At 52.4% G+C, this 27576-nt stretch overlaps 10 protein-coding genes across 10 annotated transcripts; 4 read left to right on the top strand and 6 right to left on the bottom strand.

The window, feature by feature from the left end:
* Positions 1-13: 13 nt before the first annotated feature.
* Positions 14-1312, bottom strand: BBK36DRAFT_1183478 (hypothetical protein; the record flags this gene model as incomplete). Its single annotated transcript, XM_024896357.1, has 5 exons — positions 14-42; positions 97-384; positions 440-721; positions 775-891; positions 952-1312. 5 exons carry the CDS (start codon positions 1310-1312, stop codon positions 14-16), a joined length of 1077 nt encoding a protein of 358 aa, XP_024746111.1.
* Positions 1313-2433: 1121 nt separating this feature from the next.
* BBK36DRAFT_1144335 (hypothetical protein) lies at positions 2434-3004 on the bottom strand (the record flags this gene model as incomplete). Its single annotated transcript, XM_024893667.1, has 4 exons — positions 2434-2513; positions 2558-2766; positions 2881-2927; positions 2981-3004. The coding sequence occupies 4 exons, from the start codon at positions 3002-3004 to the stop codon at positions 2434-2436; spliced, it is 360 nt and encodes a 119-aa protein (XP_024746110.1).
* A 1694-nt stretch (positions 3005-4698) lies between these two features.
* BBK36DRAFT_1128049 (glycoside hydrolase family 67 protein) lies at positions 4699-7248 on the top strand (the record flags this gene model as incomplete). Its single annotated transcript, XM_024891574.1, has 1 exon — positions 4699-7248. One exon carries the CDS (start codon positions 4699-4701, stop codon positions 7246-7248), a length of 2550 nt encoding a protein of 849 aa, XP_024746109.1.
* Positions 7249-7314: 66 nt separating this feature from the next.
* Positions 7315-8883, bottom strand: BBK36DRAFT_1127831 (DmpA/ArgJ-like protein; the record flags this gene model as incomplete). Its single annotated transcript, XM_024891560.1, has 5 exons — positions 7315-7638; positions 7706-7775; positions 7924-8426; positions 8508-8692; positions 8754-8883. The coding sequence occupies 5 exons, from the start codon at positions 8881-8883 to the stop codon at positions 7315-7317; spliced, it is 1212 nt and encodes a 403-aa protein (XP_024746108.1).
* A 476-nt stretch (positions 8884-9359) lies between these two features.
* BBK36DRAFT_1128159 (DmpA/ArgJ-like protein) lies at positions 9360-10526 on the top strand (the record flags this gene model as incomplete). The annotated part of the gene is made up of 1 exon (XM_024891585.1): positions 9360-10526. The coding sequence occupies one exon, from the start codon at positions 9360-9362 to the stop codon at positions 10524-10526; it is 1167 nt and encodes a 388-aa protein (XP_024746107.1).
* Positions 10527-10574: 48 nt separating this feature from the next.
* On the bottom strand, positions 10575-12112 carry BBK36DRAFT_1128284 (hypothetical protein; the record flags this gene model as incomplete). Its single annotated transcript, XM_024891597.1, has 3 exons — positions 10575-10924; positions 10993-11429; positions 11508-12112. Coding segments are annotated over 3 exons (1392 nt in total), but the record flags the coding sequence as incomplete, so codon positions are not given.
* Positions 12113-13042: 930 nt separating this feature from the next.
* Positions 13043-14752, top strand: BBK36DRAFT_1172083 (adenosylmethionine-8-amino-7-oxononanoate aminotransferase-like protein; the record flags this gene model as incomplete). Its single annotated transcript, XM_024895678.1, has 5 exons — positions 13043-13364; positions 13443-13789; positions 13869-14122; positions 14192-14390; positions 14474-14752. 5 exons carry the CDS (start codon positions 13043-13045, stop codon positions 14750-14752), a joined length of 1401 nt encoding a protein of 466 aa, XP_024746105.1.
* A 75-nt stretch (positions 14753-14827) lies between these two features.
* Positions 14828-17197, bottom strand: BBK36DRAFT_1127851 (HET-domain-containing protein; the record flags this gene model as incomplete). Its single annotated transcript, XM_024891561.1, has 2 exons — positions 14828-15337; positions 15530-17197. 2 exons carry the CDS (start codon positions 17195-17197, stop codon positions 14828-14830), a joined length of 2178 nt encoding a protein of 725 aa, XP_024746104.1.
* A 579-nt stretch (positions 17198-17776) lies between these two features.
* BBK36DRAFT_1172081 (cytochrome P450) lies at positions 17777-19480 on the bottom strand (the record flags this gene model as incomplete). The annotated part of the gene is made up of 4 exons (XM_024895677.1): positions 17777-18258; positions 18332-18679; positions 18765-19107; positions 19172-19480. 4 exons carry the CDS (start codon positions 19478-19480, stop codon positions 17777-17779), a joined length of 1482 nt encoding a protein of 493 aa, XP_024746103.1.
* Positions 19481-23015: 3535 nt separating this feature from the next.
* On the top strand, positions 23016-27348 carry BBK36DRAFT_1172080 (hypothetical protein; the record flags this gene model as incomplete). Its single annotated transcript, XM_024895676.1, has 6 exons — positions 23016-24006; positions 24078-24879; positions 24944-25920; positions 26110-26545; positions 26783-26834; positions 27196-27348. The coding sequence occupies 6 exons, from the start codon at positions 23016-23018 to the stop codon at positions 27346-27348; spliced, it is 3411 nt and encodes a 1136-aa protein (XP_024746102.1).
* Positions 27349-27576: the final 228 nt, after the last annotated feature.

Here is a 27576-nt window from a genome sequence, read left to right as displayed (position 1 = left end):
AACCTCTTACAACCTATGTGTGCTGGGTTGTAACACCAATATCTAACAAATGGCAGCATGAGGTATTTCAAGCTTTTGGGATTGGTTCCAAGGGACGTCCATCATTCCACTGGTCGGGTGGCGTCCACCCAGACGCCCAAGTGATGCCCCTGGCTGGCACCGCAATATCAGTGAGACCAAAGGCAGCAATCATTCCCTTACCAGCGGCAGTCTTCTGTAAGTTTGTATATTCCTGCTGTGACGTCCGGCCAACCCCAGAGCCCCAAAATAGACCATCAAGCATCAGGGCGAAAGCAAAGAGCTTGTTAGAGTCGGGAACCCATAGAGCACGTTTGTTGTTCCTTAGGGCGTGTGCCGCAGCGAAGCCATGTGTTGGAGGGGTACCTGCGAGGAAGAATTTAGTGGAAGCCCCTGGATGGCCTGCAAAGGGTTGACTTACTAAAGATAGAGCCACCAGACCACAAGGCCTCTGTGTAGAGGGCGCCGAGCCAACTCTTGCCCGCTACATCAAGCGTCGTACCACTAGCAAATGTGGTAGGTCCGTTGCTTGTAAATCCCAGTGGCAGATTCATGTTCTTTGTACAGAGGATGATATTTTGAGTCCAATTATTATCATTGTAGGCCGAGTATGACGAGAGGACGTTTGTCGCGCATGTGGTGATGACTTCTCTACGAATAGAGTCGATGCCAAGCTCGAGTTCATCATGATTGTAAGGGTCCGCTGAGGCAGGTGAGCAATGTAACCGATGATTCGAAGACGGATTAAACACTAACTGTAAATGAGTGTGCCGTTGCTGTCCTTGGACAGATACGGGGCATCATCGCAAACCAGGACCATATACGGATCGCCTTCCACATGTCCCCATTGGTATTGGATTCCCCAAAACTGGTCTTGTGGAAAACTGTCAGTTGGTGATCTTTGCCACTTGCCTTACCAGCTGTGTAACTTACTTGCCACAACCCAAATGCCCAGTCTCCCAGCTTCAGTACCTGTATTGTTGCCGAAGAAAGCGTCGAAGGTCGAATTCAGTCGATATCTCTCCCAAGCAAGAACATCGGCAGGGAGTGTTGTCGGCGACTGCTTGCTAGGGTTGTACATGCGATACAAGCCTGAATCGGAGATGTTGACAAGGGTATCAATGGCAGTAGTGAAGAGGCCACCAGGGCCAGCAGCAGCCGGAAAGCCATAAGACTTCGCCCAAGGGTCACATGTTGCCGCATCAACCCACACCGCTGAGCTACCGATGCGTTGGGCAACTGCTGCTTGAAGACCCCCGAGTGTAGCCAGGATGGCGAGTGTCGGAGTTTTCATAATGGTCTATATGAGAAATGAACGTATTGGGTTATAAATGAGCGTAATGAAGGGAGCAAAAAGCAAAAAAAGGAGTGTTGAGTACTAAGTTACAAGAAGAAACGAAAGGAATATTAGCAGGACGAGAGGGCCTTCGAGTATATAAGCAGTAAATCATTTACAGATACAAGCAGTTACCCCTTTTCTACGCTATGTGACGGACTGTAGGCGTTGGTTCTTTCCTTTGTGATGACCAACAGTTTGGTGTTGGTTCTACCCCTCGTGGTGACCAACAGTTCGGCTTTGATGCTACCCTTTGTGGTATTCCAGGGTTCTGCGCTCCTGTAAGGTAGGATTCATAATTTTACTGAAAGTCGGGGCTCTGCGCGGCTGTAGGATTCTTGGTCTAATAGGATGTGAACGTTCCGGTCTTCCCGCAAATTGACCAATATAGTCGTTTTTCTGCATAGGCCAACATATTCAACTTATCTGCTAATCCTGCTGCATAACTGGCTGGCTGATCTACAAACTAACCTGTAGATGCTATGAAGAACGCCGAAAAATGTATCTTCACAGCCACCCATATAGCCACGCCTGTAGAGATCCACCAGATCTGGCGACAGAAACTGAATTGACCTTTGTTGAGTGGCTCAGGAGGAAGGGGGCCAGGGCAAATACGTTGGGTGCCACTCGAGGCGAAGTCCGAACTGTTGGTCACGAAGGGCTGCATGCATATGATTAAATTAAGAAAATGACAACATGAACACTGTAGATACCGCGCTTGATATATCTCCTGATGTAGTTGCCAACCTCTATGAACCTGGGTTCTTGACCATCGTATGATTTCTCGGACTGTTCTCGTCAACTTCTCAAGAGCTCACTATCACAGTGCGGCACCGTATAGTTTATCGCCTTTGCCATGACACTTTCTAGAACTGCAAGGAGAAGTCGTTGAAGTTGAGTTCATTCCAGCGCCGGCGGCCTGGTGAGGTCGTTTTCAGCTCAACGAAGTCGATCGTCGGAAAGCCGTGGCCAAGCAGGCAGATGGCAGCGCGGCACCCTGGGAGCCCAAGCCTTGCAAGCTGAGATTCGAACCCCTTTAAGACACTGTTGTTCATCGGCGATATTGTCTGGCCACTCGTTTACATGGGGGCCGCAGCAATCATAGGCTTCGGCTGGGCTGCCGAGATGCGCGTCTTCATCTCGGCCCCTCTGATCCTTACTGCTTGCTACAATAGCATGAATCTTTTGCTCGTTGACCTCTACCCAAAGCCCCTTCAACTTCCTCTGCCGCAAACAAGCTGACGAGGTGTCTCATGGCGGCAGGAGGATCTGCCGTTATTGAGCGTATGATATGGGGCATGGGGATGATGGTGTCCCTGAAGGTGGTAATCTGAAGCTTCGACGGTGGAATATGGGCAAAGCGTGGCGCCGATGTGTTGAGAAAGTCGTCTACAATTGCCAGCGAGGAGCGTCTGGATAGCCTGGTAATGCTCTGTGTGGTCATGGACGGTAGCATCCTTATTGGGCCTCCTGGGCTAAGAAATAACGTGAAGCAAGTGTAGTATGAAGTCGAGAAGGCGACGTACGTTATGAATGGTACCGTCTCCGATTGTATTGAGCGGCGAACGGCAGCCTGATATACATTATACCAGTGACAATGTCCGACGGATGCCTTTGATTACATACCGGGTAGACTTCTCCATTTTCCATGCCGGAGACCGATATTATATCCACTCCATGGCCTATCGAGATGATTCTCACTTACACGGGTGTGAGAGGCTCATCATTCACACGCTGACATGTCACTTGGCCTATGGCGAAGTCTGATGGAATGCTGTCATACAATATGTGAGCAAAATTGAGAAACTGCAATCGACTGTGTTCTTTTGGTGAAAGAGACATATATCCCGGATGACGGATAGCCGAAACTCCAGCCCGTGCCGGGTCCGATCGGAGGCCCGACAGAGCCTGTATCCTTCTCAAAAACAGGCACAAACGAATCGGGAATATTGTTCAATATCCGAAGGCCTTGATCCAGATTCGAAGCTAACGTCGCAATCTCAGCTCTCGGAACATTGTGCCGGACCTCTGTCGACGGGAGGTTGCTGTGCCAGGAACCTGGAGAGCTAGTGTTCGCGATGAAACAACATCGAGGGCAATGAGAGTAGTAGATCGTCAGTGAGGCTCTGTTCCGTATAGCTAGAATGGCCCATTCCGTACAATATGCAACTGCAGGAGTAGAGCTTGCTCCACCATGTGAACCTTCTCGTCATGTCGACACATTTAGGCTGAACCATGACATGGAGGATGCCGGCCTACTGGACCTGGGGTAAAAGAGCTGTCTGCGGGGACGAATATCCTAGTGAGTGAGCATGCCTGCCCTGTGAAAATGGGAATTTTTCCTATTGGAGGAGGCAATGTCTGATGCTAAGAGCATGTACGTGGATTCTCGGGATGGCTTCTTTCCAGTCCTTAGGTGTATGTATACTACATAACGTATAAACAAATTATAAGCAAGAATCCGAGGAGTTGCTGAGCGTAGCAGGATGACAGAGCCATGAGCGATACAGAGAAGCAAACATACAATTAGCCAAGTCGGGATAAAGAAAATACATACACTTGAACCGCTTGGCCCTTGTGAACAAACGGCCTGTGGTTTTCCCCAAGTTTCCATGATGCAACTGAGCAAACCGAATGCCGGGCCCTTTTTGCCGGAGCCCCTCATCAGAATCCGCTGAGCAACCGGTTCATGGATTTAATATCCGGAATAGCTTCGCCGCAAGTCTGTGGGGTAGCACCCCGGCAGATGCCACTGTGCCTTTGCATGTGGGGAGACGCCAGAGTATGGGGAACCATGTACGCGGCAGCAGTACACCTCTCGGACCTGGAATTGCACGCATGTGAGGTATTCTGCATGTCCTGACTCCATCATGCCAGGAAAGCAGCGAGAGGTATTAGAGCCTCATCAATGGCCTCAATCGATGCCAATGGCTCTACAACAGACGTCAGCATGAAGAGCAGCTCCCGATTACCCAGAGCTTTACCCAGCGGCACTTTCGTGCAACGGCCAAGAAACGCTGCAGATCTCGTCTTCTCCAACCCCTCAGTCTCCAACTGCAGCCAGGATCTCCAGGCCGGATCGTGAATGTCCACACTTTAGGCTAAAGGCCCTGCCCTGGTCGACAATGGGCAGAAACAACCTGCTGCTTGACAGCATGGAAGTGTTGGCACTTGCTGAGCCATCACATAATGCATCAATTGAACAGAAGGGAGCACATACGGTTGGACGGAAGCGGTGTACATGTATTTATGCCATATGATGCTATATAACAGATGGCGGTGCCCATCTTTGGCTCCATGTCAACGCCCCTACCATCCAGCCCCAAGGCACAAGCGGCGCAGTCATGGTGATAATACACAGTCTTCTTCTTCTGCTGCTGGCGGCCATTGTGCCTGTCTTTGCTGAGAGCGGCATTGATGCCTGGTTGCGATACGCTCGTCTTCCATCGTCTGCGACGAAAGGCCATCTCAATTCTTTCCCAGACAGCATCGTCGTCCTCAACGCCACTAAGAACGGACCCCTGGCGAGTGCTTCGTCAGAGCTTCAGAAGGGCATCAAGGGCATTCTAGGTCTTGATCTGGATGTCAGCTCCGGCGGAGGAAAGTATTGCTCTGCGCAGAAGAGCATTGTCATTTCCACTCTCGACACGTACCGGTCCGCCTGTGGCAGCAAGCTCTCACCGAGGCCGAGCCTCAAGGATGACGGATACTGGCTGAGCACCAAGGGAGGGTCAGTCCAGATCCTCGGCCAGAATGAACGGGGCGCTCTCTACGGCGCGTTTCAGTATCTCTCGCTCCTCGGCCAGGGAGACTTTTCGGACAAGGCGTATGCTTCGAACCCAAGCGCGCCTGTTCGATGGTCCAATCAGTGGGACAACCTCAATGCGGCAACGGCAGCCCATGGAAGCATCGAAAGGGGCTATGGAGGACCGTCCATCTTCTTCGAGAACGGGCTCGTCAAGGAGGATCTCTCTCGAGTCCCGCTCTACGGCCGTCTGCTGGCCTCGGTCGGCCTCAACGGCGTCATCATCAACAACGTCAATGCCGACGCCAATCTCCTCAACGAGACGAACCTCCTCGGCCTCAAGAGAATTGCCGACCTGTTCCGGCCGTGGGGGGTCAATGTCGGCATCTCACTCAACTTTGCATCGCCGCAGGTTCTCGGAAACTTGTCCACGTTTGACCCTCTGGATGAAACCGTCATCAAGTGGTGGACGGACAAGACAGACAGAATCTACCAGCTCGTGCCGGATCTGGCCGGCTATCTGGTCAAGGCCAACTCCGAGGGCCAGCCGGGGCCCCTGACGTACAACCGCACTCTGGCAGAGGGTGCCAACCTGTTTGCAAAGGCCGTGCAGCCTCACGGCGGCATCGTCGTCTTCCGGGCCTTTGTCTACGACCAGCTCAACGAGACGGACTGGAAGGCCGACCGAGCCAATGCCGCCGTCGACTTCTTCAAGGATCTGGATGGTCAGTTTGACGACAACGTCCTGGTCCAGATCAAGTACGGCCCCATCGACTTCCAGGTCCGAGAGCCTGCTTCTGCCCTCTTTGCCAACCTGCCCAAGACGGCCGTGTCCATCGAGCTGGAAGTCACTCAGGAGTATCTCGGCCAGCAGTCGCACCTGGTCTATCTGCCGCCTCTATGGCAGACCGTACTAGGCTTCGACATGCGATACAACAACCGCCAGTCGTATGTTCGCGACATTATATCCGGCGAGGTGTTCAACCACAAGCTCGGCGGATATGCTGGCGTCATCAACGTCGGCATGGATGATACATGGATAGGCAGTCACTTGGCCATGTCCAACATGTTTGCGTATGGACGGCTTGCCTGGAACCCGAAAGCAGACTCTCGAGACATTGTCGAGGAATGGACTCGTTTGACGTTTGGCCTGGACCGAGATGTCGTCTCGACCATTGCCGACATGTCCCTCAAGTCGTGGCCCGCGTACGAGGGATACAGCGGCAACCTTGGCATCCAGACGCTGACCGACATCCTTTACACTCACTATGGCGCCAATCCTGCCTCTCAGGACAACAACGGCTGGGGCCAGTGGACGCGTGCCGACGCCAAAACCATTGGAATGGACCGCACTGTTTCCAACGGCACGGGCAACGCCGGGCAGTACCCCAAGGAGGTCGCCGACCGGTTTGAGCACACCCAGACCACCCCTGACGACTTGATGCTCTGGTTCCATCACGTTCCGTACACCTTCAGGCTGCACTCTGGCAAGTCCGTCATCCAGCACTTCTACGACGCTCACTACACCGGCGCTGCGACGGTACAAAAATTCCCAGCGGATTGGAGGTCGCTCAAGAGCAAGATTGACGCCGAGAGGTACAATGCCGTCTTGTACAAGCTGCAGTATCAGGCTGGCCACTCGCTCGTTTGGCGTGACGGCATCAGTGAGTTTTATCGAAACCTGTCGAGCATCCCGGACCAGCTTAACCGCGTCCGTAACCATCCACACCGGATCGAAGCCGAAGACATGGATCTTTCGGGCTTCACGACCGTCAATGTCTCCCCTACCGAGTGCGCGTCCAAGTACAAGGCGATTGCTACCAACGGGACAGGTACGGCCACGACGAGACTAAACGTCCCGAGCGGTAAGTATACAGTTGCCGTCAACTACTACGACGTGATAAACGGAACTGCTAGCTACGATGTGCTGCTGAATGGCAAGTCTGTCGGCACGTGGAAGGGTGACTCGGAGAATCATCTTGGTCATGATTTCAGCACGTTTCTTGACTGCCACTCGGCTATTCGCATTACGTTTGAGGGAGTCAAAATCTCGAGGGGAGACAAGCTGACTATCAAGGGGACCGGGGATGCTCAGGAGCAGGCGGCGATAGACTATGTGGCCATCTTACCTCAGGGGGTGGTGGATTAATTACATGTCAGAAGCGGAATGTTTTTTTTTAATACATGGAACAATCTAATAACTTGCAATTCTGAATCATTTTCTCAAGCCAACTCCATACTTCTTCAGCAGCTCTTGCACTCTGTCAACCGGCAGTGCCGTCGTAGTCCTTCCCTTGAAGCCTACCAACGTCTCAGCCTTGCACATGGCGTTCAAGATGGCTTCTTCCGTCGTCTCTGACACCGCATAGAAAAGACTGTCTATGGTTTCGTTCTTGAGAGTCTCTACGGGCTGGCTTTCCAGTGGTGGCAGATATCCAAAGCCGTCGGATGAAGTCGCGAGTTGGTCCGGCGATGTCCCCGTAGATAGGGCGAGGGATATCTCTCCGGAAAAGTTTCGTCCTGCCGAGTGGCCTCCCACCTGCAAAAGGCAAATGACAGAAGTTAGGAATACTGGCATAAATGGCGAGAGAGCCTTTTCTTCTCACCTGAGTGATGCCCATGCCGGCGTGCTGCGCGAGACGTCGCAGTTGATGAGGCAACAAAGGTGCGTCCGTTCTGGGATGAAGAAGTCAGCAACAGTGCACTTCATGGCAGGGGAGTTGAAAAATACGTACATGATGATCACTATGATACCTACATGAGCTGTCAATCATCTGTCATTGTATATTTTGCTGAACGTCGTTTCAGGGGTTTCAGGGGTAACTGACTGCCTTCAGCCGCCTTGCCCCCAACGGGCAAGCCTTTGTCTGCCTTTGCAGTCTCCCCCCTAGACTCTGCCTCTTCCGCCATCAGCAACTCGCCAACAGGCACGTTACCGATCCTCAGATCCGGCTTCTGGCCATGGTTTGCCTGCACCAAAACACCAAGCGTGTAATCACGCTCCGCACCAGGGACGACGCGCGAGCTGGTGCCGGTCCCGCCCTTGTATCCATGGCAGCGCATCGCCGTGCCGCCGCCGTAATTACCCTCCAAGACCTCCGTCTGCGTCTGGGCGGCGGCAATGGCATCGTAGACGGAGGCCTTGTCCAGCACGGAGGCGCTGATGTCGTTGAGGAGGCCGTCGTAGGTCTCGCCGACGACGGGGATGGAGAAGCGGCGCAGGCTTTCGATGTCGTCCTCGCCGTTTTTGCGGGCCTGCTCCATGTCCCAGAGGAAGAGGCCGTCGTAGACTTTGCCTACGCTGACGGTGTTTGTGATTGCGATTGGCTGGAGTGGTTGTGCTGGTTAGTTGAGACTGCTGGCATTTGATGGGGTTGCATGTATGATGTTGTTGGCGAGGGCGCTTACTATGTTGATGTATCCATATTCAGCAAGAGCATGAGATCCCGTCAACTCGCCCATCCCATTGAGATCGTGGGTTGCCGCATAACAAGGCTTGAGCCGAGTGTCTTTTGCTCCGCGAGGCAAGATGACGGTCAACCCCGTGTGAATGTCGGTGCCTTCATGGACAGTTATCTGGCCGACATGAACGCCTAGATTGACCAAATAAGCATTCTTCATGAGAGTTATCAGTCCTTGAGGAAGCGAAATTACCGGGCACATCGAGGATTGAGTTCTTGGGTCCTGGTGTAAACTTGCCCGGGCTATAACCCAGGTCACGGATTCGTGGTCGATTGCTGATGGGCAAAGACGAGGATGGTATTGGTGCTCTTATTTGGGTCATGGCGAATTATGTAGATGATTGAATCGAATTGACGTGATTATCTCTTGTTTGTAATCAGTGGTTGTGTATACTATCTCGAGTCTTTCCTGGAGGGAGGTGGAGCGGCTGCCAGCATACAGTATATATAGCAGGTCCCACGAACAAGAAGCCCCTCAGACGCGGGTAATACGAGAGTCTTTTGAGCAGCAGAACGTTTTGAATTGAAATTAGTGTATGATAGACAATGCAGAGGACTCTTGTCTGGAAAAGTCAAGCTGCGTCTGATTTGATGCCCTAGTCCCGCACTATCTCAGCCTCATAAGATCCGGTCTTATTCACGCTGCTCTCTTCTTCAACACTTGCGTCGATTGCATCAATTCTTTGAGTTTGTCGGTTTGGCATCTGACACTAACTATTCTCATTTCTTCTACATCATCTGCATCATGACCTCGCTTACAGACGCTGACACCCGGCGAGTACAACCTCCCCCCGGCCGCATGCGAATCCGAGACCTCCTCCCCAACCTGAAGCTCGGCCGTTATCCTCCAGGTCCCTTAAACTCGATCACCGATGTTCCCGGTGTCTTGGTCCACACGCAGTCCATCATCCTGCCAAAGACGGCTCACCACCATGAGGTCAACACCGGCGTCACCTGCATCTTGCCACGCCGAGACTTCATCGACCATGGCTGCTATGCGAGCGTCTTCCGCTTCAACGGATGCGGAGAGATGACGGGCAGCCACTGGATCGACGAAACGGGCCTCTTGAACTCGCCCATTGTTCTTACAAACAGCTACTCTGTGGGTGCCGCGTACTCGGGCATCTACCAATACTGCAGGTCTCGGCTTGCCGTCCAGCAGGGGCCGGAAAGGGGGCTCTGCAGCGGCTTCATCCTGCCCGTAGTGTCAGAAACATTTGACGGCTATTTATCTGACATTGGGGCCATGGCGGTGACTCCCGAGCATGTTGCGCGAGGCATTGAGCTCGCTTCTGCACAGCGGGTCCCAGAGGGAAACACGGGTGGAGGCACGGGGACAATCTGTCAGGGGTTCAAGGGCGGAACTGGATCGTCGAGTCGTGTCATTGATGGATTGATACTGGGAGGAGGAGGCGAGGGGAGCAATCCGACAGCCGTCAAGTACACGGTTGCGGCGCTGGTGCAGACCAACTTTGGCACCAGCCGCGATTTGAGAGTCGGGGGAGTCCCTGTTGGGCAGCTGATGAAGGAGCAAGTCGCATCGGAGGCCACGACTTCGAGACGTGAGGATGAAGGGGTCAAAGACGGCAGCATCATCGTCGTCCTTGCCACCGACGCGCCGCTCCATCCTCTGCAGCTGCAGCGGGTTGCCAAACGTGCTTCTGTTGGGTTCAGCCGGGTCGGGGGCTGGGGGAGCAACAGCTCGGGCGACATCTTCCTCGCCTTCTCCACGGCGCACCACGTCCCGCGGGATCCTGCCTTTAGCTGGAAGCCGACGGTTGGCCAAAGTGTTGAGGTGGTGCAGGATGTCACGAGCAATGCGCTGTTTGAAGCGGCTGCGGACGTGACCGAGGAGGCCATCTATAATGCGCTTTGCTGCGCGGAGGACATGAGAGGCCCGGCTGGGAGGTTTGTCAGGGCTTTGGACCTCCATAAGCTGAAGAGCATCGCCGACAAGTATTTGTAGTATAGACCCTTGTACCACATACAACAATAGGAGGCCTCCTTCTGTCCGTTACCAGCTGAGACTGAGTATATCGTCCAAGGTGGTGACATCCTCGGCGGACCCCCAGTGCTCGGCATATTGGTAGTTCAGGGAATCTCCGACGTCCTCTCGCTGAGGAACAGCTTCTCTTTGCACTTCTGCATGTCCCGAGATTGACTGGATGCCACCCTCTGAGTCCACCAGCATTGTATGGTCTTCTGGGGCAACATGTAGAGCATCTCCAGCCCCATTCGCCAAGGGTGTCCCCCTGAGCTCGTGTGGTTCTTGGCTTGTGATGGAGCTCGCCAATATTGGCAGTCCATCAATGATGTGCTCTGCATTAGATGTTGACTCTGTGTTCAGCAATCTCTCAACTGTATCTGGATGCTCTTCCAGACCGCATAGATCAGTTGACCGAAGAACAAGAGACATGCGCGTAGGTACTTACTAGTTGTTGACTGACGCTTTCTGTGTGATTGATCGTCAACTGAGAGGGACGGCCTTCGCTTCTGTGTCGAAATAGGGGCATGGCCATCCTCTGAATTCTTTGTCGTAAACTTTGCAAATACATTTTGTGCGCTCCGGGCAGTTGAGGCGTCCATCGTAAAATACAAGGTATTCTCCAGCCGTCGAATGTCTGTGTCATGCGCATGCAGCTGGCTCTGCAGCTGTTCAAACAGCATCTCGCGACTCTCTGCTGTGTTCATCGACGCATACTTCTCGCAACGCCAACGATAGCCAATGTGGATGCTCAGAATACGTTTAATAGTGACCACGGCGTCGTCTAGATGACTTGCGCGGATCAAAACCATGCGACCCTCCTCGGTTTGCTTCAAGAGTTGATGCAATGCTTCGACCTTCTTACGAGAGAAGCGTTTCTCCCAGCTATTTCTCACTGTCAGGACATGAACAGCAACTCTCCAATGAGGTCAGGGATAGAAGGGAGCATCGAGCCCAACTCACACGTCCTGTGATCGTGAACCCAAGAGGAGATTAATCCCAGGGGAAATAATGTCCTCTGCAAAGCTGTACGCAATAGCCGCTCGAATCTCCTCAACTACCTCCTTGTGCGACTTCCCCCATTCTCCGGCAAGCATCTTGTTGCCCACAATCGCCGTCCGAAAGCCCCTTTCTCGCAGTCCGTCGTATGACTCCCCCAGGTCGTTCCGCATGTCGACCAGCAGCACGGCGGCGATTCTGTCTAGCGCAATGGCCATGTGCTGCTCGTTGCGGAGCTTGGAGCGCAAGGCGGAGAGCCTCGCTCCGGGGCTGTCGAGATGGTTCTCCTCTGATAGGGCGAGCAGTGGTGCCTGGCGTTGAAGGCCTGTCATACTCCAGCGGAGGTTTGTGACGTTTATGATGGCCTTGTATGCGCGGATCACGATACCGTCTGCTTCACTTGGGCGAGGGCTTGTTGTTGAGAGATGAGCAGAAGACGATGGAGCGCTGAACTTTTGAACGTCACCACCAGAGTCATGGCCGTTACTGATGGTTTCCAAGGAAGTAGTTCTTCTAGGTCCGTCCAAGTCTTGCATTCCGGGCTTCATCTCCAACCTCGGCGCACGCGCGGCATCGCTAGATAGAGAAACCTCTTCATAGCTGTCACCAATGCCTGAATCATCGCAGTCCGTGTCCGCAGAGCAAGCACCGCTGGGCGTCGGCGGACATAGTAGCCTTAATTGCTCGCGAGTGCATCGTCCGAGGAAGACTTTGAGAGTGTGTACGAGCCGCTTCAATACACGCAGGTATATAGATGATCATGAGTGAGATACTTCCGTAAGAGCTTGTGGCATCTATTGCTCGATAATGAGATTGAAACTTCATACCTCGTCTTTGAATACGTCTGCCGGCTTTGCCAGAGTCAAGCAACTGAGCTGACACCGATGGGTATGTGACGACTGTCCATCCTCCATGACATTTTCGTACTGGAGATTGTAAACAGATGGATCAAAGGATGGAAGCCTATCACTGCAACAGGCTCGCAGCCCAGTTATCTACTGAGAGGCATGGACACACAGACAGAGGAGAGTAGAAGTGAGGCAAATGCCGAGTCGGCATTTGGCAATCCGCCAATGAGATGCTAGGGCTGACCAGCAGATTGAATCTGTTCATCTCGGGTTGCTTGTTCTGGCTAGTATCGGGAGCAGTAGCCGGCTCCGAATGGCGTCGCGATAGGAACTCGAGCATCATGCTGGGGTTTGAGAGCTTGAGGGCTGGACTGGTTGGTGACGGTAAAAGCAGAATCATCATGTATCTGTACAGAAAGGCTGAAGACAATCATCCTGACTTAGTATGCCGAGGGCAGTACATGTACGTTGTCGTGCATAATCTAGCATCGTCCCCCTTATGAGCTGTATGAGAAGCCCATTCTATGTAACATGGATGTCTTGTAGCTGGGCTCGGCTGTCTCCTCACCGGAATGCATAAAACTACCCACTCATCAGAACGCAGTCGTTCTGTCACTATCTTACATATTGAGCCTCGTACAGTATTCCATCATGCTGAGCGAGACAATCACAGCCGCTGTTGATACAGTCCTGCATCGAGACTTGAAGCACGCTCCCTTCCGCGTCGTCTCGTCTTCCGGGCTCTACATCTATTTTGACAATGGCAGAAAGATCCTCGACGCCACCGGAGGAGCGGCCGTATCCTGCATCGGCCACGGCGACGAGCGAGTGATTGCGGCCATTGTAGCACAAGCCATGACGCTGGACTACTGCCACACCATGTTCTATTCGTGCCCGAGTGCAGAAGACTTGTGCAAGCAGCTGATTCAAAGCACGGGTGGCCAGATGGCGAGGGCGTTTATTGTCTGCTCCGGTACGGTCGAGACCATATGCATACCCCCTATCACTACAATGTAACTCAGCCAGACGAACTTAACACATGAGAGGACAGGTTCAGAAGCAATGGAAGCGGCAATGAAGCTCTGCCGCCAATATTTCCTGGAACTGCCCACACCAGAGCCTACACGGACGCACTTCATAGCTCGCAGGGAGTCCTATCACGGAACCACATTGGGTGCTTTGTCCGTGGGCGGCCACGTCGGTCGAAGGGCAGCATATGAGCCGATTCTCATGCAAAACGTCTCCCATGTCTCGCCATGCAACCCCTATAGAAACAAGCTGGACTCTGAAAGCACAGCGGAATACGTGGAGAGACTCGCGCAAGAGCTGGATGCCGAGTTTCAGCGCGTGGGAGCTCACAATGTCTGCGCCTTTATCGCGGAGCCGGTTGTTGGCGCGGTTCGTAACCAATTCAGTTCCTCCTTTTATCTAAACTCTACCCCTGAAACCCCTGGACGATTCTACTAATACGATGCAGGCACTGGGGTGTGTCCCGGCAGTGGAGGGATACTTCAAAGCCATGAAGGCCGTGTGTGACAAGCATGGAGCGCTCTTGGTGCTTGACGAGGTCATGTGCGGAATGGGCCGAACGGGCACGATGCACGCCTGGGAGCAAGAGGGCGTTGTTCCCGACATCCAGACCGTGGGCAAGGGCCTCGGAGGCGGTTATGCGCCCATCGCCGGTGTGCTTGTTGGCCACCGCGTTATCAGGACCTTGGAAGAGGGATCTGGGTAAGCCAATGAGAGACACTATCGGCTGGATGATTCTGCTGCTTCAATGCTGATATATAAACATGTTAGACGCTTTTCGCATGGGCATACGTATCAGGCACACCCCATCTCATGTGCCGCGGCGGCAGAAGTCCATCGGATTATACTTAAAGAAGGACTCGTTGATAACGTGCGTCACATGGGAGAATACCTGGGAAGCTTGCTCAAGAAGAGGCTTGGCCATCACCGCCATGTTGGTGATGTTCGGGGCCGTGGGCTCTTCTGGGGTGTAAGTGGTGGCCCGCATTCCATAAAGTTTCTCCCGTACATTGTTGAGGCTATGGTTCACAGGGTACTGATATGTATGCTTAGATTGAATTCGTGAAGGACAAGGCCTCCAAGGCGCCGTTTGGTCGCGAGCTCGACGTTGGCATGCTGGTTCACCAGAAGGGCCTGAGCTTGACGGAGGAGGGCGGCATTCTGCTGTACCCAGGTAGCGGAACAGTCGATGGCACACTTGGTGATCACATTCTGATTGCGCCGCCGTATAATGTGAGGAAGAGCCATATTGATCTGATTGTCGATCTTACGGTCATGGCGATTGAGGCGGCGTTTGGAGAACTGGAGTGTCGCCTCCAGAACAACTTATAAATCCATGTATCTGGTCTCTCCTTAAGCTATTCAGATTGTAGGCAAACTTCTACGGCTCAACTTAAAGACAGGCAATTAGACGAGGATAAAGTCTTCCCAGTCACCATCACCACTCCAGGCACTCTTCAACATCCTGCCAACTCCGATTCTCTCCACAACACTCTTTCCATCCAGCCAACTCCCCGTCGACCCCTGTTCACATATCCCCGCAAGTTGAGCCCGATACAGCGCCAGTTCCTCGCCGACAACCCGTCGAATCATCATTACATCGTAGATCTCAAACGGCTTCATCTGCTCAGCCGTCGCAGCCACCTCGTTGCGATGAAACCCATAGCTCTCCGACAAGATGATGAACTCGTGATCCTGCGCCATCTTGGCATGATACTGCACCGGCAGAAGAATGGTCCCCAGCCAAGGCCGGTCTCCTTCCGACGGCGACGGCAGGGAGAGGCCAAATCGGCCTCGTTGCTCGATGGGATAGTCGTCCGTCTTAAAGTACGGGCTTAGAATCAGGTTGGTCAGTCGGAAGCTTGCCTTGCGCGTCCGCAGACTGAGACAAGGCGGCTGGCCGGGTGTATTGACCGGCTCAAGCATTGCAGACGATGACCTGGAAGGGACTGAATGGTATTTGTGAGTATCTTCGCCAAAGACATAACAGATCCCGTCATTGGGAGTAGCAATCTTTGACCAACCGGGGGATGCTTCGACTTCTGTTGGTGGAGTCAAGTACTCGAGCCCCTTTGGTCCCAACTTGAACAACTTCGCAAAGGGCATCACCCGCTTCGCTCGATCCTCCAACTCAGGCATGCTATTGAATGCATTCCAGTCCTCGTAGCCCACCGGTCCAGTCCAGCCAGTCCACGACCAACTTGGGTACAGCGGCAGACCAGTGCTGTCATCTTTCGGAACGCGCTTCAGCTTGTTCCGCGGCTGCCAGAGAAGAGCCATGTGTATGAGGACCTCTGGCAGTCCATGAAGGAAATAGAGGCCAAACTCTCGCTGGAGGACATCCAGAACGCCGCTGATGCCTGCCAGCCGGTCACTCGCATATGACATGTTTCGTCCGGTGTACGCCTCGACGAGGCGACTGTATTCATGTAGATACGGCGTATCCTTGACGTGAACGGTTGGAGCACCTCTCTCCCTGACACTTCCGAGGTGGCTCCAGCTTCGATTCAGCGAGATATCGAGCATCGGCGCGCACCGCTTCAAGTGCGGCGTCTCGGCATAGTAATCCTCTCCCCAGACGGCTCTCGAACACTGAAAGCTCACCGAGCCGTCAGGAAACGAGTAAAGGCACCGTTTCGAAAGAAGAAGCTCTTGATATGTCCAGCCCCTGGTGTACCACGTGGTTGCCGCTGCGCTTCGCTGAGTATCCGGATGAAGTGCGACAAGAGCTAGATCGTCAGAGACCTGGACTATGTGCTGTTTCCGAGACCTCGTGCCTGGTTGTAGGCCGAGGATCCCCGCGTTGGCATGGGAGCCGGCTGCGGCAACAATGGTGAGGCTTGCACGGCTGTATATGCTGTCCATCATGCGCAGCTGCTGCACTTTGTCGTCTCCGGAGTCTTGTATGATGCAAAGGGAGTCGATCCAGATGTACTCAAAGCCGAGCTCCTGCGCTAGAGTCATGGCATCGCGGATGGATTTGGGAAGAGACGACACTGGCAAGCCTTGATGCTGCATCAGGTCGCTGATATTGCTCTGCGTCGTCTTGAATACGGGAGCAGAGCCCCAGACATAGCTGAGGGCTACATAGGGCGGGGGACAGGAAGTTTCGATCAACTTGCAATCATTCAGGGAGACCATTCGGATGAAGGACACGCCATAATCCAGAGTCTGCCACGGTGTCGTGTCCAAGCACTCGTGGCCATGCCATTCAGCGCAGTGGTTGACCCAGCCTTTGACCAGCTCCAAGTCGAACCGAGTCTCGCCGATCCTACGCCCCATGAACAATTTGTTCTCTGCCTCTTCATCCGCTAAGGGAACGAGATCGAAAGGTTCAAAGGAATCTTCCCAGCCTATCATTTCCGGGGCGATCCGTAGACGAAGCGTTCCCATGTCTGTGCTGCTGTCGTCGAGCACTCCGTCCCATATCCAACAAGCAATGAGATCGGCATTTTTGCTGTCCAAGAGGGAGTTTGCGGGATCTTCAAGAACAACATTGGCAATAAGACCGCACACTCGACACCAGTCCCGGCGGGATAGGACATAGTCCAAGTTGCCAAAGTGCCTATCACGATGGGGAGGAGTTGAGGATGTTTTGTGAGGCCCAAAGGAGTTCTTATTTAGATGAGCAATGGTGACCGCATGACGGGGGCAGAAGGGCTGGGTGACATCTTCATCGGGCAGCGGAGGATCAGAGGGGCTCGCATAACTCCATCGTGTTAGTTGAGTCGGATCACTGGAGGGGTCGTCGACTAAAGGTTCTCCAAAGACGGGCATTTTCTCCAGTTAAGCAGATGGAATAGTGTTCCTTCATCTAGTTCTAGAGAGTTGCAAATGTTCTTAAGTAATATCTGCCTCAATATATCGTTCCTAGGACACCACTTAGACAGAGACATAGACTGACCCCTGCTACTCTGCTGACAGGCTGGGTCGCATTCAAGACATGTATTGGGTCACGCACAATCAGAGTAAGAATCCATGGAGTGATTATTACCCCGCTCGAGTTCTTTTTTTGACTCTTTTTTCTATTTGCACATGTTATGTGCGTGTCAATCAACTATCAGGTTCATAAATCGTGGCTGTGTATATGTATATACTAAGAAACGCTCGTAGAATCGGCCCTGCCCTTGTTCATCACTCGTAAATCACTCCACTCTTCCACTGCACATATCTTTACTCATACACCACTGAGTCGGCGTCGGGAAGACTTGTCACGGCCTGCTTCGCGGCCTGCAGGACCACCTGGGCGTGTTCTTCAGACCGAGGCGTAATGGAGATCTTGAACGGCTTGGGCTTCTTGACAATTCCGTCTATTGCGTTACAATGTTAGCCTTGCGTAAACATTAAAAGACACAATCAGGAGGGCAACTTACGAAGCTTGTCATCCAAGCGCAGAGGCTCGCCAGGCAGAGGCGCAAGGTTGTACGCCCACAGAAGCCGAGAAACCTGCATGAAGATGGAGTTCTCCGCGACCTGGATGCCCTGGCACAGCCGTCGTCCCCAGCCGTAGTTGACGTGGTCACGCTTGCGGAAGTCGCCCTGCTTGGCGCTGGCATAGGAGTCGAGGTCATCGCCGAGGAACCTCTCGGGCGCAAAGGCATCGGGATCTTCGTAGACGTCGGGATCTCTCGATAGGCGGTAGACGTGAGGCATTATCAGAGTCTTTTGGGGCAGCGTGAAGCCCCTGTAGACGACCTCCTCGGTGGAAGCGTGGGGCACTCCGAGGATGAAGAGAGGCATCCATCTGTGAAGTTCCTTGATGAGAGCGCGGATGTACGGCAGGTTGGGGGCATCGTCCCAGTGTGGCAGGCGTGAAGGCCCAACCACTCGATCCAACTCTGTAGAGATCAAATAAGTCAACTTTCGTTCAAGATGGGGAAGCGTTGCGTTGCCCAGCAGCGGCCGACTCACCTTCCTGTGCTTTCCTCTGAGCCTCGGGGTTCATTGCCATGGCCTTGAAGATGGATTGCAGCATGCTGCTGGTCGTTTCAGAGCCAGCAGCAATGACGCCCTTGAGGATGTCGAGCGTAAACTCGTCGCTGAGGTCATTCTTCTTTTGGAGCTCCAAGACATCGATACCAAAGCAGTAGGACGCCGTTCCGGCCTCGATCTGTTCCTTGAGGACGTTCAAAAAGCCGTTGTGGAACCTTGACTCGCGCTCGTGCATCGAATCCGCAAACTTGAGCCACGGCTGGAAGCACTCGGGCAGTTTCTGGAGAAAGGGGAGATAGTCGATGAGCAGGCTTCCCGGGAGAATGTCTGTGAGCCTCATCGTTAGCATCATTGACATGGCTCGTCTTACCGGTTGAGAAGCAGAGGGGATTGCTCAGCTCTGGGAACTTACAGTTCGCCATCGTGTCCGTTACAGTGAAAAGCTCCTTAATAACGGGATAGTCAAGGCGGCCAATGCGCACGCCGTAGACGGCACTGAAGATGACGCTCATGGAATATCGCTGCGTGATGACCTGGAACTTCTCCGGATTGTGGTACAAATCTCGCATCAACATTCTAGATTCGTAGTCTTGGTACTTTCTGACTCCTTGGGACTGCTTGGGGCCGAGCAGGTCGTTGTAGATTCGCCTCACAATTCGATACTCTTCACCGAGCGGCTTAATCGGCAGCAAGCAAGGCCAGACGCGTTCAACAAAGTTGCTCGGCTTCGGTCTGTCGGAGAAGATGGCACCTCGCTGATGGACGACGCGTCTTAGACACTCCGGTCCCGTTATGTGGAAGACTCTATGAAGAACGTACCTTGTCCATCAATTCTTTGGCATCTTCCAGCTTGTCCACGATCAGAAACGGCTTCGAAAAGAGCCAGAGCATGACCTTGTCGCCGAAATTCTTAGCCAGCCAGGCGAGTGTTGCCTCCGTGTCGTAGACGAGGCCCTTGAAGATAAACATGTTGCCAATAATAGGCCATGGCTTGGGTCCTGCTGGGTACTTCTTGGCCTTTCCTCCGCGAAGGAAGCGGTTCAGCAACGCCGTCGTGATGCATAGTATCAGTCCCAGAATGGAGGCCCGGGAGATGGCCCCCTGGGGTAGTATGACGGGAGACAGCATGACGGGAGACGACATGGCGGAACGAGTTGTCCGCACGCAGAGTGCAGATCTGAACAAGAGCAGAGCTGATACACCTGAACCCCAATGACACACAGACTTTCAAGCAGCGAGACTCGCAATATATAGGTGGATGATGGACGAGGAGCCCCGCTTGCAACCATGCATAAGAGCTTGCTTGAGAGCAAGCAGAAGATAAGCGCCTTCACCGGTTTGCGAATACTCTGAGAGAGGCCATAGCACCTATTCTCCGTAGTCTCAAAGTTGTGATCCGTGTGCTGCATTAGTCCAATGGAGCAGTCGAAGGGTAGCATCTGTCCGGATGAGGCAAACTGCGTCGAACCCCCTGTACACGCCAATCACATCACCTGTATATACAAGGGAGCAGCGGCATCCTGTGCGATGCGCAAGCGAGCACGTACAAGGACACATGAGCGCTCGGTTGGTGTGGGTTTCATTGTCAGTTGAGAGGATCCTTGTTGGATGCTTGCCGGGTGGGTGAAACGTCTGAGTGCAAGAGAAAACAAGCAAAAGGCCTTGCTCAGCAGGATTCACGCACAAGCATGCCAAGGCATGCACATGCGAGGACTTCAGTACGATACGAGGAGCGTTCTATGGAGGAGCTGTGTGAAAACCATGCGAGAACTACATCTTTTGGCATACGATAAGTTACGGTTCTTGTTCTCCTGATAGCTCAAGACACTTCGCTGTGGCTTTGCAAGTTCTACAAGTACTCGTATATGTGGTATCTTTGCTTGTGGAGCAAAGGATGTCATCTCACATCGGCTGCTACTGTACGGCTACAAGTCTGGGAGTCGTACCGGGAGGACCAGGACTCCGACGGCTGTACGCAAGTCTGTTAATACCGAGCCATTACAGGGAATGATACCTGTTACTAGCAAGATATAGCAAGTCTACGTAGTAGTCGCTGCTCGGTCCCAAAGCTGCAAGATAAAGTCGAGCCTGCATGGTCCACCCCCGGAGCAGATTCGCAGATTCAACCATGGCCTCTCTCTGGCCCTTGCGCCGAGTCCAATCGGTCCAGGGCGGATATCTGTGATAGTTTAGCATCACTTAGACCCGGCAGTGGCTTGTAGATCAGATGAAAGATTGTAGCATAGCGCAGTAGTTCTCGGCAAAGACGGACAAGCGCCAGGCGCATCACCCGTGGAAGACGCCCGTGGGAGACAACACTCACCAAGTGGCCGCAAGCTCCATGTACCCAACACAAGCGTCTCTTGCCAGACTTTTGGCTCTTTTTTATTGTTATTATTGTTGCTTTTCTGCTATTATTCTCTTACTATTCGCCGGCAGTACTACATCTTCGGCATCTCTAGTTGTCAGCAGTAACCCAGAACCGACAAACCCCCCTGTTCCCCCAAGCAAAGTGATAATCAATCTCCACCTCTCCCATCTCGGGCCAATTACCTATAGGAAGCTCGGCGGCTGCACGGGCCTGCAAATCGCTGTTTGACACGTTGACCCGAGGCCTACAGTACTGCTGAAGCTGAACTTTCTGTCAAGGACTCCGTACATGAGGCCATACCGATATGGCCGGATGCATATCTGGACTGTACTTTATGTACTCTGTATCCCTGTATGAGAGTTTTGCCACTTATTTACAGGCAGTAGTTCGTCAGTAGGGCCTGGATTTGAAACCGGTGAGAGTTGCCCATGGTAATCCCCTCTTCAGCTGTGTTCTAGTTGTCGCTTAGCCTCCGGAGGCTGCATATTGTACCCGCCTGGTGAGTAGCAACGGCGGCTACCTTGTGTGATTGTTAGTCCTGTCTACAGGTGTTTACACCAGGGATGAAGGGCCAGTGCGCTTTGCATCTACCTCAATCAAGTATTAGCAGTCACGTATAGTGTGAAAGAAGTCAAAAGGCATGCATATAAGATGGCATACCGTTTCGCGCAGTATCCAAGGACTCTCTTGCCGCGAATTAAAGCCATCAGGGTAGACAAAGGATCTAGACATGTCTCTCACATGTCTCTCGGAACCCTGCCTTTTTGATCTGGGAGGAGGGTGCGCACAGCAGAAGCACAGACTCGATGGATGCGAGCGGCAAGAGGCGAGGCGCGGCACGGCAGCATTGCGTCCGTTGTTGGAGGCGTCGATGCATTGGTGGGATCCAGACGGAGACTGCTGCTCCTTTTGGAGAATGCTACAGGAAATCTCTGTTCTCCAAAGCCTGCGGGTTACTTCATAGCCGAGGGATGATTTTGTCGGAATTCCAAAAGGAGCATGAATGCAACATACCGACTAGATACCTCGTACTTCGTGCTCGTACTATACTTCAACCATGGGTCATTGAGTGTCTGTTGCCAGTAATGGCTAGGAATATCATATGTCAATCTCAAAGAGGCCATCACGAACAGCTCAGTGGACTATCGTATCTCGTCGCAACTACCGCTGAGGCGTTGATCCTTGATACCAGCATGGGGATATGCCGAGTCTATAACATTACATAGTGTTGTAGCGTAAAGCAAGCCCTGGTTGCGTGGGCTGAATCACATACCCTCCAGGCCAGCTTCTCTTCTGGCAGTAGTGCTTACGGCCAAGCTTCTGATATCTCTCCAAGCATGACCCGAAGATCGGTCAAGCCTGGTCAACGTTCGCTGATCCCCCGCAGGGATTGCGTTCAATTCGAACAGGATGAGCACGGCCAGGGCTTGATTTGAACTGGATGCAGAAGATGCCTTCACAGCTGCCTTATTAGGATGTCAAGATCCGTGCGTCGGTCGGCCTTCAGTTCTATAGAGATACATCCGTAGTCTAAGATTTGAAGCGCCATCGACGCATTCAGGATGCCATACAAGTATTCATCTGCTAGGTATTACGGAAGCATTACGGATTATCTGATCTAGAGAAGTTTAGACGTATTCGGCAACTTGGTTATCTGCCATATAATTGTGAGTACATAACGTCTGTTACCTGTCCTCCAAACTGAATTACAGGCAATTCCTCCCACTTCCCGCCATCCTCTGCGTCTACGCCGTTCCTCCCACTTCCCTTCCATGACGAAGACAGGACAATACGCGGCATCTACGAAAGTGAACATCCCTGGAGTTATAAAACCACCCTTGACATTGACTATCTTACAATGTCCTGACATTTAAACCTGGATGCCCCAGTAGGGCTAAGAGGGGGATGTCCCGTCGATAATCTATTTTGGGCCTCAACAACTCTGTCAGCTGGTGACATTGGCTCCCTTACCTTAGAGGCCGTAGCCTAGAACGGCCAGTGATGCGTTGGCATCCAGCCTCGCCCATGTTTGTCACAATCAATGGCTTTTTCCAGCCTCAACGATTGGTGCACTCATGTAGGCAGACACGGCGGGGGATGCCTTAATGCCCAACAGGGTGTTGAGCCAGCTGAGCTCTTGGGCATCTTTCTCGTTCTCAAGAACAAAGAAAACTTCAGACAGTTCTTTCCAGTTGAATCTTGTGCAAGAGACTGCCCCAAGAATCGAGTGACTCTATCTTGTGCTGAGCGTCTCATCTTTCGACTGAGTCTATCAAGAGGACACGAGACACCATGTCGAACCCTGAAGACTACGCCGTCGGCTGGATCTGTGCCATCAGCACGGAATACGTCGCCGCACAGAGCCTCCTTGATGAGAAACACGGTACGCCGAGAAGCGTCGCTAGACACGACAACAACGACTATACTCTAGGCAGAATCGGCGAGCACAACGTTGTGATTGCCGTTCTGCCTGACGGCGAATATGGAATCGCTTCTGCAGCCAGCGTTGCCCGAGACATGCTGCATAGCTTTCCAAATGTCAGAATCGGGCTGATGGTTGGTATCGGCGGAGGAGCCCCGAGTGAAAAGCATGATATTCGCTTGGGCGATGTCGTTGTTAGCGCTCCCCGTGATGGAAAGGGCGGCGTCTTCCAGTACGACTTTGGCAAAACGATACAGAACCAGAGCTTTCAGACAACTGGATTCTTGAACCAGCCACCGGCCGTCTTGCGAGCAGCAATGGCCGGGCTGAGGGCAGAGTATGAAAGCGAGGGGCATCAACTCGAAGCCACAATCTGTGATGTACTTGGTAAGAAGCCACGGCTTCGGAAGAAGTATTCTCGGCCAGAACAGGCCAGCGACATACTGTATCGAAGCAATATCGTTCACCCAATCGATTCACAGGACAGTTGCAAGGTTGGGTGTGGCGACGATATAAAGAAGCTGGTATCACGCCGTGAGCGGGAGGAACACGAAGACAACCCTGCTATTCACTATGGCCTCATTGCGTCTGCCAATCAACTCATGAAGGATGCCATTATGCGTGACACGCTGGCTTCAGAGATGGGGGTCTTGTGTTTCGAGATGGAAGCAGCTGGGCTGATGAACCAATTCCCGTGTCTGGTCATTCGAGGGATATGTGACTATTCGGATTCGCACAAGAACAAGGAATGGCAGGGATATGCTGCCATGACCGCAGCCGCTTATGCAAAGGATCTTCTCTACCGCATCCCACCGAACAACGTCGAGGCTGTACAGAAGATCAGAGACGTCTTGGCTCATGGTCAGTCATCCATCCATTGTCCAGACTAGGTAGTGCATGCAGCCTATGATTGTGTATAGTGACTCATACAGCATTAGTTGCCAGTGCAATTGACGATATGAAGAACGAGTGGGAAAATAACAAAGACCTTGCCATCCTTGACTGGATCACCCCCTTAAACTACGGTCCGCAGCACAGCGATTTCTTCCACAGGAGACAGCCTGGAACCGGTCAATGGCTCTTAGAATCGGAAGAATACAGGACTTGGTTGACCGAGAGTGATAAGACACTCTTCTGTGTCGGGATCCCTGGATCAGGCAAGACCATTCTCACTGCAATCGTCGTCGAAGATCTTCGAAATCGAACATCCAATGAAGCAAGCATCGGACTCGCTTATATATATTGCAACTTCAAACGGCAGGACGAACAAGGCATCGAGGGCTTGATCGCAAGCTTGGTGAAGCAGCTGAGCCGGAAGAGGCCTTGTTTGCCCGATATCATCAGAAATCTACATGAAAAGCACGAGAAAGAGAAAACTAGGCCATCACTCGATGAGCTGATGAAAGCTTTGCGGTCGATAGCCACCATGTACTCAAAGCTTATCATTGTGATCGACGCGCTAGATGAGTGCGTCGCATTCAGTCGCTCGAGATTATTATTATATATCTCCAGTCTCCGTACTCGCGCTTCAGTCAGTCTTTTCACAACTTCCAGGCACATTCCAGATATCGAGAAGGAGTTTGAAGGAAGCCTCAGGAGAGAAGTTCTGGCTAGCGAGGAAGATTTGCACCGATACATTGAGGCTCACATGGAATATCTGCCCGGCTTCTTGTCTGACATGAACGATCTCAAGCAGGAGATTGAGGCGGAGCTTATTAAGGCAGCCCAAGGAATGTATGCGCTGCATTTACAACTGCCCAATTTATACATGAGAGTCTCCCTGCTGATTAAAGGACAGGTTCCTCCTCGTTAATCTGAGCCTTGAGTCCCTGAGAGGGACGACGTCGAGATTGGAAGTGAAGTCCACTCTCAAGAAACTCAGAAGTCAAAAGCATGAAGAGAAAGGACAAGACGGACTGCAGACCGCCTTAGAGCAGGCTTATGATGAAGCCATGGACAGGATAGACCGCCAGAGTCCCGATCAGCAGCGCCTTGGGAGAAATGCCTTAGCATGGATTTGTTGTGCAAAACGGCCTCTTAGCCCACTGGAACTTCGACATGCTCTCGCAGTGAAGCCTGAAGATAATGCTTTCGATGCAGATAGCCTTCGTGAGGCTGGTACCATCATCTCGGTCTGCGCTGGTTTGGTCACAATTGATGAAGAGAGTAACGTCGTTCGACTGGTGCACTACACAACTCAGGAGTATTTTGATCGAAGGCAAAACCACTTGTTCCCGAATGCCGAGACAAAGATTGCAGCATTCTGTTGCAAGTACCTCTCCAACATCCCTTGTATTGGTGACGATGGCCTATACAAAGAGCCTACAGACTTACGGCAGTCAAATCCACTGCTGGACTACGCAGGCAGGAACTGGGGGCGCCATGCTTGTCTGTTGCCAGAGATTCCTCGCGGTGTCCGAGACTTTATGACGTGTTCGACCACAGTTGAAACAGCAGCTCGAGCATATTTTTTGCCTAACTTATGGGCCTGGTATACCAAAGAGCCGTGGCAATGGGATGGCCTTCACTTGGCGGCTCTCTTTGGCATTTGCAAAGCTCTTGAATTCCTTCCCCACGACCAGAAGCACTTGGAATCAAAGGACAAGGAACGAAGGACGCCACTTACATATGCCGTTCTGGAAAGGCATCACGATATGATCCGCCTTCTGATCGGAAAGGGTGCTTCAATCAATATCGAGGACGATCTTCACTATACACCACTAGCATACGCTATCAAAGTTTCTGATGAATCAACGGTTCGCCTTCTTCTCGAATGTGGCGCCGAGGTTAAAACTGTATGTCGTATAGCGGAACCCTATCTATTCTTCGAAGCTGTAAGGGCGGGCGATTCTGTGTGGCGACAGCTCTTCAAAAGAATCGCCAACGATCGTGAATCATCATCTTTACATTATCTCAGCAGCACGCCGCTGTCTATTGCTGTCAGACTCGGAAATGAAAACGTAGTCCGATTACTGCTCGAAAAGGGCGCTGACTTTACACAATTACTGGATGCTCTCCAGGAGTCAGATGAAGATCCGCATCAACATGGCCTCGACGCTCAAGATGGAGGGCAGCAAAAGCAGGCACAAATCGCGCAATTAGCTCTTGAAAAGGGAACCTTGATGCACCTTAAATCGGAGGACAATCAACGGTTGTTATTTCTTGCAGCGAGGCATGGACACATGAACCATCTCCAACTTTTGCTTCAACGGGGCGTTGCGATTCATTCGAGGGATAGATCAGGCAGCACGGCACTTTTCTATGCTGCTCGTGCAGGGAATGCAGATACTGTTCGGCTACTCCTTGAAATGGGCCTCAAGATCAATTCCCAAGATGAAAATGGCCAGACTCCGCTATCACTTGCTGCTACTTCCCTCGATGATGGCAGGGCCGCCATCGAGTTACTCCTTGACAGAGGCGCTGAGGTTGACGCAAGAGACAAGGATGGCGAAACAGCCCTTATGAAAGCATGTGTTGTCCACAATCATCGATTTCAGCTCGAGGCGATTGAGCTCCTCCTTGAAAGAGGTGCTGCGATCGAAGCGAGAGACAATGATGGCGGAACAGCCTTGATGAAAGCATGTGCTGTCCACAATCATGAATATCAGTACGGGGCGATTGAACTCCTCCTAGACAGAGGTGCTGCGATTGAAGCGAGAGACAATGATGGTCAAACAGCATTGATGAAAGTCGGTCACATGTCTTATGTAAGGCTGCTTCTTGAAAGAGGTGCTATGATTGAAGCAGCAGACAATTCAGGAACGACGGCACTGATGCATGCTGTTCGAAACCGCAAGCCGGATATTGTGGAAGAGCTTCTCAACAGAGGCGCGGCGGTTGATGTGCGAAACAATGACGGGAACACGGCGCTTTCATCCATTCTCGAAGAAAGGCCTTCTGTAGAGGAGGTTGATGAGATGATCCAAATCCTCCTCAGAGGTGGCGCATCGATCAATGCAAAAGATTCCTCCGGAAGAACTACACTTATGAAGATCGCAGCATCGTTTTTTTATACGTCGAGTGTAAAGCTGCTGCTGGATAATGGGGCAGCGGTCGAGGCCAGAGATAATCTCGGACGAACAGCTTTACTACATGCTCTACATGCATGGCATCTGGATGACCTTCATAACAATGCCGTTGACGTACTACTTGCCCAAGGTGCCGACGTCAAGGCTAGAGATAACTTGGGACAAACAGCTCTGATACATGCTGCTTATGGCGGGGATCCGAGTTGTATGGAGATGCTGTTCGATAAGGGCGATGTTGACATTGAGGCAAGAGATCATGATGGCAAGACGGCGCTGCATCATGCTGTCATTGAGACTTGGTTTCCTCTGGGTGCTGTTGACATGCTGCTTGCTAGGGGTGCCGCGCATAACGCAAAGGATAAAGAGGGGAAAACGGCCCTTTCATATGCCATCGAGCACAGGA

The sequence above is a fragment of the Trichoderma citrinoviride genome (genome assembly GCF_003025115.1).
Source record: "Trichoderma citrinoviride strain TUCIM 6016 unplaced genomic scaffold BBK36scaffold_15, whole genome shotgun sequence".
Taxonomy (NCBI): domain Eukaryota; kingdom Fungi; phylum Ascomycota; class Sordariomycetes; order Hypocreales; family Hypocreaceae; genus Trichoderma; species Trichoderma citrinoviride.
Note: the sequence above shows the minus strand (reverse complement) of the source record. Positions and strands in the feature narration are given on the sequence as shown.